The sequence below is a fragment of the Anomaloglossus baeobatrachus genome, chromosome 1 (assembly GCF_048569485.1).
Source record: "Anomaloglossus baeobatrachus isolate aAnoBae1 chromosome 1, aAnoBae1.hap1, whole genome shotgun sequence".
Taxonomy (NCBI): Eukaryota; Metazoa; Chordata; class Amphibia; order Anura; family Aromobatidae; genus Anomaloglossus; species Anomaloglossus baeobatrachus.
The window spans coordinates 140,370,319-140,386,857 of NC_134353.1; the positions used below are offsets into that span (position 1 = coordinate 140,370,319).

General features: G+C 39.9%; 1 protein-coding gene across 3 annotated transcripts in view; it reads left to right on the top strand.

Annotated features, from left to right (window-relative positions):
- Positions 1-16,539, top strand: part of MICU3 (mitochondrial calcium uptake family member 3) — a 258,476-nt gene that overhangs the window by 121,643 nt on the left and 120,294 nt on the right. For all 3 annotated transcript variants that reach the window (XM_075347080.1, XM_075347078.1, XM_075347079.1), the window contains exon 5: positions 6,754-6,801. In XM_075347080.1, coding sequence (XP_075203195.1) covers positions 6,754-6,801 — 48 coding nt within the window. The remainder of the gene's footprint in view (positions 1-6,753; positions 6,802-16,539) is intronic.

Sequence of the window (16,539 nt, forward strand, 5' to 3'; positions counted from 1 at the left end):
AGCACCGCCTGAAGATCATATACTAAATGTAATGTGTTTTGTTGATGCATTTCTGAGTTGCATTGATGTATAAAGTCTACTGTGAAAACTATTGATAGCTACAGGAGTTTTGGTATAAGGTTGTGGTTGGATGAGAGTGATTTGAAAACCCTAATCACCTACGAAACACCTGATGTAGTAATCACGTCCGCCCTCACACCATCGGTCCTGCTCCCTTGGGGTCAATGGTGATATAGTGTGGCGGTGGTTGACGAACAAGGAAGCAAGAGAGGCCATTATAGTCTTTTATTGAGGTAGAAGTTGAAAAGGCATAACATGTAACTGGCATCAGACTGGATAGTAATCACCAGAGATTTCACATAGATGGTTAATAAACGGCAACATTTTACATGTCCTCTGAAAAACTTGCCCACAGTCGTATCAATCTATTTTAGCCAAATCCATTTTTACTACTTCATGCACATTGGCTACAGCGGCTACCTTTTCAGATCCTCCCATGAGGCAAGACATAAAATTCCTTATTTAAATCTTCCACACCAAGTTGGCAAACTACACTCCACCACTGTTACAGGCCATCTCGTCCAGACCTCAGCCGTCTCAGGACTACCATAAACTCTTATCCACCGTCACTGCCACTTATGGTCCTGTTTGGGCCTCTCCCAGCTTCCTACTTCTAGGATAAAGCTTCTGCCACTAATTCTGGATTCCTGTTCTGGTAGAATCTGCTTTCTGTCTGGCTGATGCTCACTGTGCTGTAACTACAGGCACTAAGGTGTTCTAGGCCTCAACAGCCCCTTATACAGCTGAACCCCCTCTAAGTTTCCCACTGATTGCTAACTCTTTCTTTACAAAGACTCTTGCAGCTAGCAATAGCTTTCACACAGAAAAAGGAGTAATCCGGCTCCCCTGATTCTAGGAGACCATTTATCCGACTGTGCGTGGACCAAGGAAAGTCAGCCACCTTTGCAGGTCAAAAATAGAAGGATGAGATCCAGCAACGAAGTCCAAGAGTTGATAAAAAAAATTAGAAATCTTTATTCCATATAGTTAAAATTCCATCATATACAGGGGTGAAAATGAGGACGCGTTTAGGATTTAGGACCTTAATCTGTCTCATAGTTTTCACAGTACACTTTTTATATCAATGCATCAACATAACACATTACAATTATTATATAATCTTCAGGGGTGCTGATCATTCTTCCACTTTCTTCCACTTTCATTTTTACTTCTCAGTTCAATGAAGCCTGAGAAAATAACATGGCGTTCAGCCATTATATTCCACTATAAAGCATTATATCTGAGAAAACAATGAACTTGGTGTATCTGAGAAAAAAACTGAGAGGGAGGTGAGTGTGTGGGTGGCCATTTACTATAGACCTTGTTATGTTAAGGCTTGATTTATGAATTCAGTCAGAGTAGACGTCTTCAATATCTGTGTCACTTTCTCCAGCCTGACATGAAAAACAGCACATTCCTTCTCCATGGACTTATAACCTTATATATTATTGATTATTATTGACCAATACCTTCTTCTTCCTTCTGGAAGCATCGAGTGTTCAGTGATTTCTCCATCCAGAAGAGCAGCAATGTAATTAATAGGCTACAGATGGACTTAATATTTTAGTGATATGAATATATTTTTAAATTAAGATGATTAATGCTGAGCCTTGTTATATTAGGTTGTGTAGATTTGTGATGATTGGGTCATCTGACATCCTACTCCTATCTGACCATCCTATGACAGGCACTGATAATATGTGCTAGTTGTTCCTTCCTGACTCAAGTCAATGTGAAATATGTAAAGGATGTTCAGAATTTTTGTGCCATTTTTTTTTAGACGTACTGGAGACACGGACATATGCAAATCCATTAAAATCAATGGTCTGTGCACACATCAGTGCTTTCACAAGAACCTTGTGTTCTGCACAAAGACATGTCCGTTTATCTCCGGCAGCACTGATGTCACACAGACCACACACTGATGTGATCCGTGTGACATGTACTAGAGAAAACACGTGTCTTTGAAATAAAATGATTTTCTATACTCGCCTGTCTCCAGCGCTGCTGTCTTCGGCGCTACTCTCACTTGCTTCCAGGCCCGCTCATTATGCTCATGCATATTCACTGCACTGCGGACCCGGAAGCAGCAGCACTTTAGACATCAGCTCCAGGGACAGCAATGCCAGGGACAGGTGAGTAAAAAATTCCTGCTCTCCGTGTGCTATCACGCATAGCACATGGTGAACACTAGTGTGCCAAAATCATGGCACACGGACGGGCCATACGCACCTTCAACATGGCTGTGCAAAACACAAACATTTTTCACAGACATGTGAAAGGGGCCTAAAGGACGCTTGCGACTTATTAAGAATTATTCTGCAGAGCTGAGTGCAGGTACACACATTGGTCATAGGCCACTTTCATACGTCTATGAAACATGGATTGTGCTTGGATGAGAAGATATGGCCTGACTGCCGAGTCCCCTGACTTGAGCTTACTGCCTCATAGGTAGTGTGATGAGATGATCAGGCTTTATAATACAATTTATATTTGTTTTCTTGCCCTTGAATGCAGCAGATATTTTTGGATATGGCATACACTTACCTACTTATGCCTTTCTGTGATGTAAGCAGACAAATAGAGTAATGGCTGGCAGCACTAATAGCATTATTTACACATGTGGTCAAAATTTTTGGCACCCCTCATGTAATGAAAGAAAAACCCACAATGGTCTGAGAAATAACTTGAGTCTGACAAAAATAATAAATAAAAAATCTATGAAAATGAACAAATGAAAGTCAGACATTGCTGCTTTTCTGCTTCCACAGAATTTAAAAAAAAATAAATAAATAAAACTCATGAAATTGGCCTGGACAGAAATGATGGTCCCTTAACTTAATATTTTGTTGCACAACCTTTTGAGGCAATCACTGCAATAAAACGATTCCTGTAACTGTCAATGAGACTTCTGCACCTCTCGACAGATATTTTGGCCACTCCTCAAGAGCAAACTGCTCCAGTTGTCTCGTGTTTGAAGGTCGCCTTTTCCAGATGACATGTTTCAGCTCTTTCCAAAGATGCTCAATCGGATTTACGTCAAGGCTCATAGGAGGCCACTTCAGAATAGTCCAATGTTTCCTCTTACTCATTCTTTGGTGTTTTTATCTGTCTGTTTTGGGTTATTATTCTGTTGCAAAACCAATGACCAAACTTTCTGACACTGGGCAGCACATTTCTCTCTAGAATCCCTTGATAGTCTTGCGATTTCATTGTACCCTGCACAGATTCAAGACACCCTGTGCCAGTTACAGCAAAGCAGCCCTAGAACATAACAGAGCCTCCTCCATGTTTCACAGTAGGGACAGTGTTCTTTTCCTGATATGCTTCATTTTTCCGTCTGTGAACATAGAGCTGATGTACCTTGCCAAAAACTTCAATTTTTGTCTCATCTGTCTATAGGACAATCTCCCAGAAGCTTTTATGGCTTGTCAACATGTAGTTTGGCAAATTCCAGTTTGTATTTTTATGATTTTTTTTTCAACAATGGTGTCCTCCTTGGTCGTCTCTCATGAAGTCCCCTTTGGCTCAAACAACGACGGATGGTGCGATCTGACACTGATGTTCCTTGAGCTTGAAGTTCACCTTTAATCTCTGTAGAAGTTTCCCTGGGCTCTTTTGTTACCCTTCGTATTATCCGTCTCTTTGATTTGTCATCAATTTTCCTAATGTGGCCACATCCAGGGAGGTTGGCTACAGTCCCATGGATCTTAAATTTCTGAATAATATGTGCAAGTGTAGTCACAGGAACATCAAGCTGCTTGGAGATGGTCTTATAAACTTTACCTTTAACATGCTTGTCTATAATTTTCTTTCTAATCTCCTAAGACAACTCTTTCCTTCACTTCCTCTGGTCCATGTTGAGTGTGATACACACCATGTCACCAAACAGCACAGTGAGTATCTGTAGCCCTATATACAGGCCCACTGACTGATTACAAGATTGTAGACACCTGTGATGCTAATTAGTGGACACACCTTAATTTAACATGTCCCTTTGGTTCATTATTTTCAGTGGTACCATCATTTCTGTCCAGGCCTGTTTCATGAGTTTTATGTTTTTAAAAAATTCTGTGGAATCATGGCTGAAAATCAGGATTCTGAGCGAAGAGTATTTTCGCTGTGTTCTCCTGCTGAGAACACTCGCTTGTCCGCAAGCATAAATTGATATGCTGCAGCTCAGAAAGGCCGTGCCACATGTCAGTTTGCACTGTGGAGAAAAGAAGCATAGTGGGCATGGGATTTCTATAAATCTCATCCACTGTGCTTCTACTGTACAACCCAGCATTTTAGATGCATAAAAAAAGACACTGTGCTCAAAACAGTGCTAAAACTGATCGTGAGCACGTACCCCAAGTCAAAAGGTTCTTCCTTCATTGATTGTAGAAGATGAAATCGTTGTTTTATAAAGCTTTGTACTTTTTGGGATTCCCTCATTGGTGACCTCAGTCCCATCCTTGCAGAGGACTTGTCTACTGAGCCATAACCATTCCAGGGTTTTTCTCCCATAACATTCAGCTCATTCAAGCAGAACTATCTCTTTCTGAAGGCCACAAACAAAAGGAGGGAATGCTTTCAGGACCTCTTAGATAGTGGTCTTCTTTTCTGCTGACATGCCGCCTGACAGTTGCTCAGCTTGTCTTTGTTTCACAACAAAGAGAGTGGCATCAAACAAAGTGATCAGCGATAAAACAAATGGGTTTAACATATTTGAAAGTTCTGCTCACACCACTTTATCAAAACACTCCAGTATCTGATATCCGAGGAAGATTCTGCCTCAAAGCTTTTTTTCCCATTTGGCCTGTTAGTATTTATCAGGCTAATTATGGGGCTAATGCCTCGTTACTGTAAGGTGATACACAGACATAGGGCCACATAGAGCAGGTGGTATGTTTGTGTTTGTTAGAAAACAATCCTTAAATTTAAGGTGTAAAGCCTTGGTAGGATCAGAGTGCATTGTGTGGCGGGTGTAACATTATTGACTGACAACATGATCCTCTCTGAGAACCTGAAACATTGCACAGGTGATGCAAAAAAATTGCAAGGGCATATACCATCGGGCCAAGAGGGCAGATGCCCTGGGCTACCCAATTGTGGTCTTACCTTGTGTTTTTTTATCATTCTTAAGGAGTTGCATCACTACTTTATACTGATGTCCTATTGAAAAGCCACATCTAGACTATGGGATCCAGCTTTGGGCTCCACATTTTAAAAAGGATATTAAGAAGATAGTCAGTTCAAAGACAGCAACTAGATTATTGCAAGGAATGGAGGCCGCCCATATGATAAGAGGCTGAAAAATTTGGAATTGTTTAGCTTAGAAAAAAGATGTATCTGAGGAGATCTCATTTATATGTTTAAATACATGTGTGGTCAACATAAAGGACTGGCACATGACTTATTCCTTCAAAAGACAATACTAGCTAAATAGGAAAGGGTTCTTTACAGTTCGAGCAGTCAGACTGTGGAATGCCCTACCACAAGAGGTAGTAATGGCAGATGCTATATCAACTTTTAAAATAAAGCTGGATGATTTCCACAGTGCACATAACATTGTTGGTTATAAACTATTTAATGACAAAATATATAATTGGTGGAGGAAGGTTGAACTAGGTGGACCTAGATCTTTTTTCAATCTATGTAACTACAAAAGAGTAGTTTAATATACAATTGGTGGAGGAACAAGATCCAGGACCATAACCAATTAGATCACCTTCAGTGGCTGCTGGATGTGCCATAAACAGTGTACACTGTGTAGTGGCTGATCTTGGGTACTGCAGATCATTTCTTACTCATTTGTATAGGGGCTTAACTGCTGCAACTGGGAGGCGACACTAAACAGTGTATGGGGCTGCAGAGATTCCCTCTGTACACTCAGGTAATAGCTGATCTGTGGTGGACCCAGGTGTCAGGCTGTCATCAATCTTATATTATGCCCTATCTAGTAGCGGTTCATGTACACCACAATCCTCTGACTCATTTCCTCTCCCTCTATCTATCTCTCTCTATCTCTCCCCCCCCTCCCCCTGTCTCATCCTCTCCCTCTCTGTCTATTTTATTTTACATTTGTGCACGCGCCCCTGCCTCTCATAGTATTCACCACTGTGTCTTCAATAAAATGACACCGGAGATCTCGGTATGCGCATGCGCGGACTTCGGCTCCATTTTAATGAAGACAGAATTACTTTGGCAGTGCGTACGTGCCGCCAACAACAACAATGGCGGCACTATATTCAATTAAGGAAAAGGGGGCAAGCCAGGAGGATGCCGGAGGAGGACTTTGCAGTGAGGACCTGACCCACCAAGGCTTGCCCCCATTGCACCTGTCAATCAAAGTGCAGTGCATTTCTGCAACTTTGATTAAAGATATTTTTGCACTCAAGTATCGGATCTTTCTACAACAGATATTCCTGGATTCAGCATCTTACTGCCTGTGTGACACTGCCTTTACTTCATATCACAAAATCCTGGTGGTTGATTCTCATAAAAGGTGGTTGAGAGCCATCAGAAAATAGAGCATACACGTAATAAGATAATAAGTGTTAATTTAATATTTTTTATCACTTTATTTGAAATATTTTTTTTTTATTTTTTTTTATGGTTTAGAGTTTTCTCTGGACAGAAAAAGGAATGTATAAAGTGTGTCTCTCTTATAAGAACATCTCTTCATACTGTATGTTTTCTTCTCTTTAGGCATGATTTCTTATACAGAGTATTTGTTCCTGCTTTGCATATTAACAAGTAAGTGCATCCCTTAATCACTTTTATATGGCATGTGCATGACCAAATAAATCTCATGTTGCCCTATAATACAGGTAGCCACTGTGTCCATATCCACTAAATAGTCAATGAGAAATAAATGAGCCAATAAATGAGTAAATTAATAAATAATAAATAAATAAGTCAATAATAATAATTATATTAAGTATAATAAATAATAATAAGTCAATGAATAATTGAGTCAGTGAGAAATAAGGAGTCCTTATGCCGTGGTTTCATGAAATATTCCAAGCAGATAAAGTTAAATAGACAGATCAACCTAAAAAATGGAAGACGTGTAGGAACGTAACGAAAGCACCATTACGAGATGCAACCTTACGGAAACTTTCTATGACTAAAGATGTGTTTCCACTGAAAGATAATCATGAACGAGGTGCGTTTATATAAGGAGGAAATGTTGAGAATCCAGTGGGCATGAGCAATGATTGCAAATAGGTGAAGCTATTGATCGACTAGCAAATACCATCAATAAAAACACCAGCTTCTCCATGCAAAAAATAATCCCTCATACAACTCAATCATAAAAATTAAAATCTTATGGGTCTTAGCAAATGGCAACACCAGCAAAAAATGTTTGGTTTTTTTTTGAGTTTTCAATATTTTTTCACCATATAAATTTAAAACAAAAAACCCTATACAAGTTTGGTATTGCTGTAATCGTACTGACCTGGAGACTTGTGCCGCTAGGTCATTTGTACCACACGATGTAGAAGCAAAAAAAAAAAACAATTACTGAAGTACTGTACATCCTTCTCGCAACTTCGCCACACTTTGAATGGTAAAATGAATGGCAAAACTGTAACCGATTGCCAGAAAATAAGCCTTAAGGGTGCTTTACACGCTGCGACATCGCTAGCGATGTCGAGCGCGATAGCACCCGCCCCCGTCGTACGTGCGACATTTGGTGATCGCTGCCGTAACGAACATTATCGCTACGGCAGCGTCACACGCACATACCTGTGCAGCGACGTCGCTGTGACCGCCGAACAATCCCTCCTTCAAGGGGGAGGTGCGTTCGGCGTCACAGCGACGTCACCGCAACGTCACTAAGCAGCCGTCCAATAGAAGCGGAGGGGCGGAGATGAGCGGGACGTAACATCCCGCCCACCTCCTTCTTTCCGCATTGTCGGTGGAGGCAGGTAAGGACATGTTTGTCATTCCCGCGGTGTCACACAGAGCGTTGTGTGCTGCCGCAGGAATGACGAACAACATCGTACTTGCAGCATCAATGATATTAAGGAAAGGAGCAACGTGTCAACGATCACCGTTTTTGGATGATTTTGCGATCGTTGATCGTCGCTCCTTGGTGTCACACGCTGCGATGTCGCTACCGGCGCTGGATGTGCGTCACTAACAACGTGACCTTGATGATATATCGGTAGCGATGTCGCAGTGTGTAAAGCACCCTTTAGTCGCTATCACAGTAAAACTGGTATTTTTGCCACCTTTAAAAAAAACAAAAAAAAAAACGAAAAAACACAACTTCACTTCAAAATGTGAATACAGTCTCCATCTGAAATCATTTTATCCAAAAGATATGTGGCGAGGTCACGTTACTAGAGATGAGCGGACCTGTTGAAGTTCAGCCGGACTTCAGATAAACTTCTGTTTGGGACCTGGAATTGACCTGAACCCCATTGAAAGTCACTGATTGGCAGATCGGCTCTCCGACCATATACAGCCAGCCATAAATAGAGCATTTCCAGGGAAGGGAGGATGGAAGGTTTTTTTTGTGTGTGTGGGGGGACACTACATCCAATAACGCTGATTTTACCCCCAGTGAGAACTGTTCAAAGAATCCAAGTGGCTCGCACTGGGGTGACCACCGAGCGTACAAGAGCACACCAATGCTCGATCAAGGGATTTGCATATGTAAAGCTCTGAACTCCAACCCTAATCATCTCGCCGGGTTTCTCCGCAAATAAGAGCGATGTTGGGCTGTGATATGCGGTGAAACTCTGTCCACAGCCCAGTCACTCAGGGAAAGTGGGGCCGGCCGCGGTGATGGCAGGTCAACTTCCAATTCCGGAAGTTGATGTGACATTACCGGACATGAGAGGTCACTGCAACTGGGTGGTCAGGAAATGTAAACTGAGTGGACAGCGATAGCAGCGCTCACAGGCATACTTGAGCACACCAATGTTTGATTGAGTGGTTTGCATATGTAAAGCACCAACCTCTAAAGGCTGCTCTACACGCAGCGAAATGACTAGCAATGTCGCTCGTGAAAGCACCCGGGCCCGTCGTTTGTGCATCACGGTCAAATCGCTGCCCGTGGTGTACAAAATCGCTAGTACCCGCCACACATACTTACCTTCCTAGCGACGTCGCTGTGGCCGGCGAACAGCCTCTTTTCTAAGGGGCGGTTTGTGGTTCTTTAGTCTGTGTTCACATGTCCAGTATTTATAGATGTTTTGCTAGCATAAAAACGGAAATAAAAGGATCCATTCATTTGCCATAAAATGCCTTCAATATTCCCCTTTTCCAGCTGCTATCATATTCTTTAGCTGGGTCAAAAAAAACCACATCTGCAAACCTTTTTTTATCCAACCAAAAATCAGATAGCAATTGGATCCATACATATTAACATTGAAGTGTAGGGATCAAAATGGATCTCATCCATTATCGGATCCGTGCTTTAGTATTTTGCACGCTCAGAACACTAGGGCCCTGATCATCAAGTTTGGCGAGTTATGTCTTGATAAGGGGATGTGGAGGAGCCAGCGCTCTTTATTTATGGAGAGGTGCATGCCTCTTTATGAATCAGGAGCATCTGAGGAGTGCCATGCGCCACGTCAGAACTCTTAGGCTGTGTGCACACGTTGCGTTTTTTTTTCATGTGTTTACGCAACGTTTTAAACTGCAGCGTAAACGCATGCGTTCTGCATCCCCAGCAAAATCAATGAGAATTTAGGAAAATCCATGCAAACGTTGCGTTTTAGAGTGCAGCGTTTTGGATGCCAAATTTTTGACAAAATCTCTGCGTTCTAAAAAGCAACATGTGAATTATTTTGTGCAATTTGGATGCTTTTCCCACGCTGTCTATGGCAGAGCAAGCATCCAGAATGCATGAATTCTGCATCCATTCTGCATTCGCAATGGATCCAGCGGTGGCCGCGAGTTACCTGACTGACAGCAGCTGATCGCGCTACTCATCTCATTAGCTGCGTGGAGGTGACCGGAGCGGCGGTGTCTTCTGCTGCTCCTGTCATCTCCATGCAGCAGAGCTGGATGCGACGCTGGAGTCCGTGGAGTACGCCGGACAAGGAGGGTTTGTCGGGGTTAATAAATTGGTAATGAGGGAATTTGTTTGTTTTTTTATTTCTAATAAAGGATTTTTCGTGTGTGTGTGTTTTTTTTACTGTCACTTACAGATTAATCATGGAAGGTGTCTCATAGACGCCTGACATGATTAATCTAGGACTTATTGGCAGCTATGGGCTGCCAATAACTCCTTATTACCCCGATTTGCCAACGCACCAGGGTAAATCGGGAAGAGCCGGGTACAGCCCCAGAACTGTCGCATATAATGTATGCGGCAATTCTGGGCGGCTGCTGACTGATATTGTTAGGGTGGGGGGCTCCCCATAACGTGGAGCTCCCCATCCTGAGAATACCAGCATTCAGCAGTATGGCTTTATCTGGCTGGTATTAAAATGGGGGGGGACCGCACGCCGTTTTTTTTATTTATTTATTTATTTATTTCACTGCACAGTATAGACACGCCCACCGGCTGCTGTGATTGGGTACAGTTAGACAGCTGTCACTCAGCGTGGTGGGCGTGTGTGACTGCAACCAATCACAGGCGCCGGTGGGCGGGGAAAGCAGGGAATACGAGATTGATTAATGGGCGGCCGGCTTTTTCAAATTAGAAAAAGCCGCCGAAGCAGTGTGAACGCCGTGCAGCGCCGGTGATCGGGGAACGGTGAGTATGAGAGAGGGGGGGACACTTCAGTCACTCGGGGGATTAGCGGTCACCGGTGAATCCTTCACAGGTGACCGCTAATCAGTACACGGCACACAGACAGAGCCGCGGCATGAGAATGAAGTCGGGTGAAGTTCACCCGAGTTCATTCTCATCCCGCTACTCTGTCTTCCGACATGTAGTAACGACATTTTGCATCACACACATACATTTCACACGGACAACACATACACATGTCAGTTATTTCACTCACGCACACACGGACATTCCACACGCACATACGGCTAGCATACGGGATACACACGCAGGCCACACATACCATAAAAACGGACATAAAAAACGGAAAACGGACCCGAAAAACGGCCCGTTTTACACGGACGTGGTTTTCACGGATGTGTGGCGGAGCCCTAAGATACATTGTAGTGTGTAAAGCCGGCTTAACCGTGATGAATTGTAGTCTAAATGTGTTCAGACACTTGTGGTAAAAATGGATCTGTTAAAAACAGAACGGAAATGGAACAAAAACAGAATAGAAACCAAGAGTTAATCTTTAAAGATTGGGGGTTTTAAAATACACAAATTTTGGTTTCCATTTTGCATCCATTGTTGCTCCGATTGTAACAGATTTATTTTTAGAATTCTGTCTCTGTTACAATTTTCCGTGTGAACTGAGCTGTACTAGAAATTTGTGTGTTGAGTCTCCGCTGTGAATAATCACTATTTTAACCAAGTGATGTTCTTATATAAGACTTTGTTAAAAACCTTTATTTGTAGTGTTGTATTACTTTCCTACTAATTGATTGATTTCTACTGATTACATTACACCCTGGAGATGTAAAACCTCAATTGAAAGGTTTTCTAGCCAAACTAGAACTAGAAATCATTATAACTCCAGGGCAGGTGAATGAGGGTTGGTGTATGGGGAATTTTTCTGTATGCTCACTGCTTTATCAAAAACCATAGAAGTTGATTGATTAAAAAAAAGAAGTCGGAGCTTATTTTTTTTCAATTTGTTCATAAATATTTGTGCATGATATTTATTTTTCATTCATCACCTCACAGGTTACTGAGCAATTTGGTGAAGATATAGCTTTGGAGGAATAATAATGGTTAGCTTAGACATAAGGTTATAAAAAAAATTAATATGACCCATTGCCCATTTTTCCATCTCAGAAGAATGTTTTTCTCTTCTGAAACTTACTCTCTTAGGCCTGCGCCACACATCCGTGCCTCCGGTACGTTTTTGGCATTTTTTACACGTACCGGAGACACGTGCTTATGTCGACACAGTATTTTTAATATAAAAAGCCTCACGTCAGTGTTTTCGCACGGAGCGTGTGTCCGTTCCGTGCGTACGTTTGAGCGTGCCGAAAAAGCGCTGACATGTCCGTTTTCCACCGGCATAACGTCCTCACGGATCCATTAAATCCTATGGGTCCGTGTTTACACGTACGTGATACGGATGGCCTCCGTATGCTATCCGTGTGGTCCGTGTCCGTGTTTTAATTAGAAAGGTTGTTACAATCTCAAATACTTTCAGGTGGCGTAGCTAACATATTTTTTTTGCACAAAACTAACTATGCATTTGCAGAAGGAGTGAGCAAGCAAGCAGTTGTAGTTCTGTGTATTGAAAGATATTTTTTGAGCAAAATTTCGGCTTCGAAATATAATAATGGCACCACGGGTGGACACGGAGAAACTGATAACAGCTGTCGAGACTCACCCACCATTATGGGATACACGTGTTGATGGTTACCATGACCGACTGACAGTTGACCGCCATTGGATTCAAGTAGCTGAGGAAGTGTACCCCAATAATGCATGGGCTAGATGTTCGCCTGCAAAGCGTGCTAAATATGGTAAGTTGTTGTATGTTTTTATATTTATTCATTTAATATATATATTTGGATTTTTCAAATAATTACAAACTGTGAATGTTTTGTTATAGTTATGTTGTCTTTTAGTTAAATTAACTTTGTGAAGAATTGGTATATGTACTACTCTATATATTCAGTTAATGTTAAATTTTTAAAAAGTTAACCTAACATTTCAAAAGTTAAAACTGAAAGTATACTTAATGTTGTAATATGACTTTGAATTCTTCATGAAGTTAATTAATTAACTGATTAAACTGTCATGTGTTTTTAAATTCCCTGTTTTATTAGTCTAATTTTTTTATCACAATTTCAATTCATGTTTTTTTATTGTTAATATTGTTTGTTTATTTTTTTAAATAACATTTCTATATCATGACCTACATTAATAAAATAATATTTCTAGTAATTTATTGCAAAATGTTATTGGAAAAAAAAAAAAAAAGGAAAATTTAAATCTATATGACAATTACTTCAAATATAATTTATCAGAAATATTATTTTGTTATGTGTGAATGTCTAAAAATGCTTTTGAATGAAGAATATATAAAAAATTGATTTTTCCTCAAAAGTATTTGGGCACCATTATTATTTTAAATTGTATATTACATTTAGCAAACATTATTTTAATTAATGTGTGCAGATTTATGCTGAATGTTGCAAGTGACATATTTTGTTAAATTCCACAGTTGACTTGGTCAAAAGGCGTTGGCGTTCAGCACGTGATCAGTACCGAAGGGAGTACAACCCTATACCATCCTCATCCAGCCAAGCCCGCAAACGCAGATATGTTTATTATGAACAAATAAGCTTCCTAGCACCCATCTTAGAAGTAACACAGTAAGTTTTTTTTTTTTTTTTTTTTAAAAAAAAAAAAAAACAGCAACATTCATTTACTTCATGAAGATAATTGTACAAATATAAATGTTAAGATTGTAATATGTTATCTCATTTCTTATAGAACGGAGGATAATCTAGACGATTCTGATGATCACCCAACAGCTGGTCCCTCTGCTACAGCCACCTCAGCATCAGAACAAGAACCTGGCAGAGAAGACAGTGAAAATCCAGAGATTCAACAAGATGCAGCAACTGAATCACATGAGGGTGGGACAGAGAGTGCACAAACCAACACCCAAGGCTCATCAACACAACAAACAACCACACCAGCTACACAATCAACACAAACAAATGTACTTCCACGTTTTGCACCACAACCTCTACGTGCAAGAAGAATCCGCAGACCTGAGGAAATGAGATCCTTACCGGAAATAATTGACACACGCATTATTCACATAATGAACACTCTAATTCCAGAAACAGATGCCGAGCGCTTTTGTCGGTCTTTATCTTCTAGCTTAACCAAAATTCCATCCGATAGGCAGGAACGTGTACGTGCTGCTATGCTGACCCTACTTTCAGCTAGTCAGGCAGAACAGGAACCAGTGAGAGTTTATGAGGCCATAGAAAATTGGCGTACCATTATGCAACAACATACAGTCCCAAACACAACAGACAATCAAAATACCATTTCAACACAAACAACCATGGCAACTGTAATTGTCAATAATCCAGCATTACAACAATCTGGTCAACCTTCAATTGCTTCAAGTACGTTATTCCCAACACCAATTAGACAAGGGTATGTTGCAACCAATACTGGTGCCTTAAGCACTGTACAAAGTGCAACCTCACAGCAACCCATGAACTATATGAATTTACAACCCACTCAAAGTACTAGTTACTTTACTCAACCCACAAATATTGGTGGTTTACCTAACTTGTTTCCTGGTTCAACATACCCACAATCATTCATGATGCCTCATTATCCAATCTCAACTATGTTACCTACACCACACTTACAAACATCAGTCAACTATCCACAAGGTCAACAACATACACACACACAATACCCAATTACCCATGTAGATCCACAGGTGTACTCAACAACAGGCAATGTGTTGGGCCAAACAAGCATGCAACAGACTGTTCCACACACTACTGTAGTTAGTAATAGGAATGTTGTTCAGCAAACAACTGCTTCCATTCCTGAAAATACTATTTCTGAGGCCACACAAAACAACATACTCAGCAACACTCAGGTTACTTCACTAGAAGATCTTGTTGACTTATGATACACATTTTTGGTAATCTTTACATTCAAACAACAAATATGATGAATGTGTTAAAATTTAAAAAAATAGGGATTTCCAAAAATGTGTAAACTCTGAGTTTAAAAAAAAAAAAAAAGGCATGTGTGATTATATTTTGTGACGGATTACATATATGTTTGATGCCATGGATATGTTTTTTATTTTAGGAACACATTTGTACACAACCAATTTGATAGTTAGATTAGTTCTTATATTCTCAAAACACAGTTTACATTTATTATGTCTATGTAAATGTCCAACATGAGACCAACTTAATTGGTCGACAATTTAACAACATTGTAAGCAATGCACACATTTTTGAAAATTTACTCTTGTAAGTAAAGTATATTTTAAATTTTTGAAAGAATACCATAAAAAATTACATTTTGTAAAATTTAACAGAGGATGAACAAGAATTTCATTGTTTTATTTTGATGTGAAAAAATAACAGCATTACTTTATGGATTAATATGCTTATTATTAATAAAAAAATATTTTTGAGAAAAAATATATCATGTTTATTATTTAAATTTAAAAATAATATTGCATTATTTCCATAGACGTTTAACATTATTAATGTTGTAAGTTTAAAATAAAAAAAATTCAGGATACTAACACAGAAATGTACAAACACATACATACAACATTCAGAAATCCATGTTGTTAACAGAAATGTCAGTTGCTGATTAACGCATTTTCACTTTAATACATGTAAGATTTAAGCTCTTAGATGTTTCTAAAAAATTAAACATTTTCGTATAAGAGAAAATAATAAATTTTTATCGAAATAAATCCATAACAATCTTAACAAACATCAATATTATTATTATCATCAAAACAATTAAAGTAATCAGTAAATAATTTTCTAATTTGTAAACCAGATGTCACGGAATTATGAGACATAGGTTCACCTGTTGGATTAACAACATGGTTTATCTGAAATTCATCATCCACATAAGTTCCTCCTTCATCTATCCGACAGAAATTGTGAAGCACTATGGTAGCCTTGAGGACAGATGTGACAAAGTTTGGCTGCAACTGAATAGTTGTCTGATAAATGCGCCATTTGTTAGCTAAAATACCAAATGCACACTCCACATAACGTTTTGCTTTAGTTAGCCGATTATTAAAGTACTGTTTCCTGTCATCAATGGATCTCCTTGGATATGGTCGCATAACATGTTTGGATAATGCAAATCCTGCATCTGCTACCATGACATATGGTGCCAACGGTCCAGATGTACCAGGTAGGGCAAGTGGGGGTGGGATCAATAATGCATTTTCTTGCAGGCGTTGGGCTAATCTTGATGAACGGAAAATACGGGCATCTGAGGCACTACCATAGGCCCCAATGTCAGCATAAATAAAACGGTATTCAGTGTCAACCAATGCCAAAATAACAACGGAAAAAAACTTATGAAAATTGAAATAACGTGACCCAGAGTTTGGTGGCTTTTTAACTCGGAAATGCTTGCCATCCAAAGCTCCTATGCAGTTAGGAAAGTCAACAGAGTCCTTGAAGCCCTTAGAGATTTTCAACCAATCTTCTCTGTTTGGCTGAGGCATCATTTGGTCTTTTAAATGTTGCCATATCATGTCGCATGTGTGACGTACTATAACGGCAATGGTTGATCTCCCCAACAAAAAATCAAAATGTAAAGCACTAAAAGATTGACCAGTTGCCAAGAATCTATGAAAACAAGACAAACAATGATTTACAATTAACAATATGTTATTTTAAATAAAA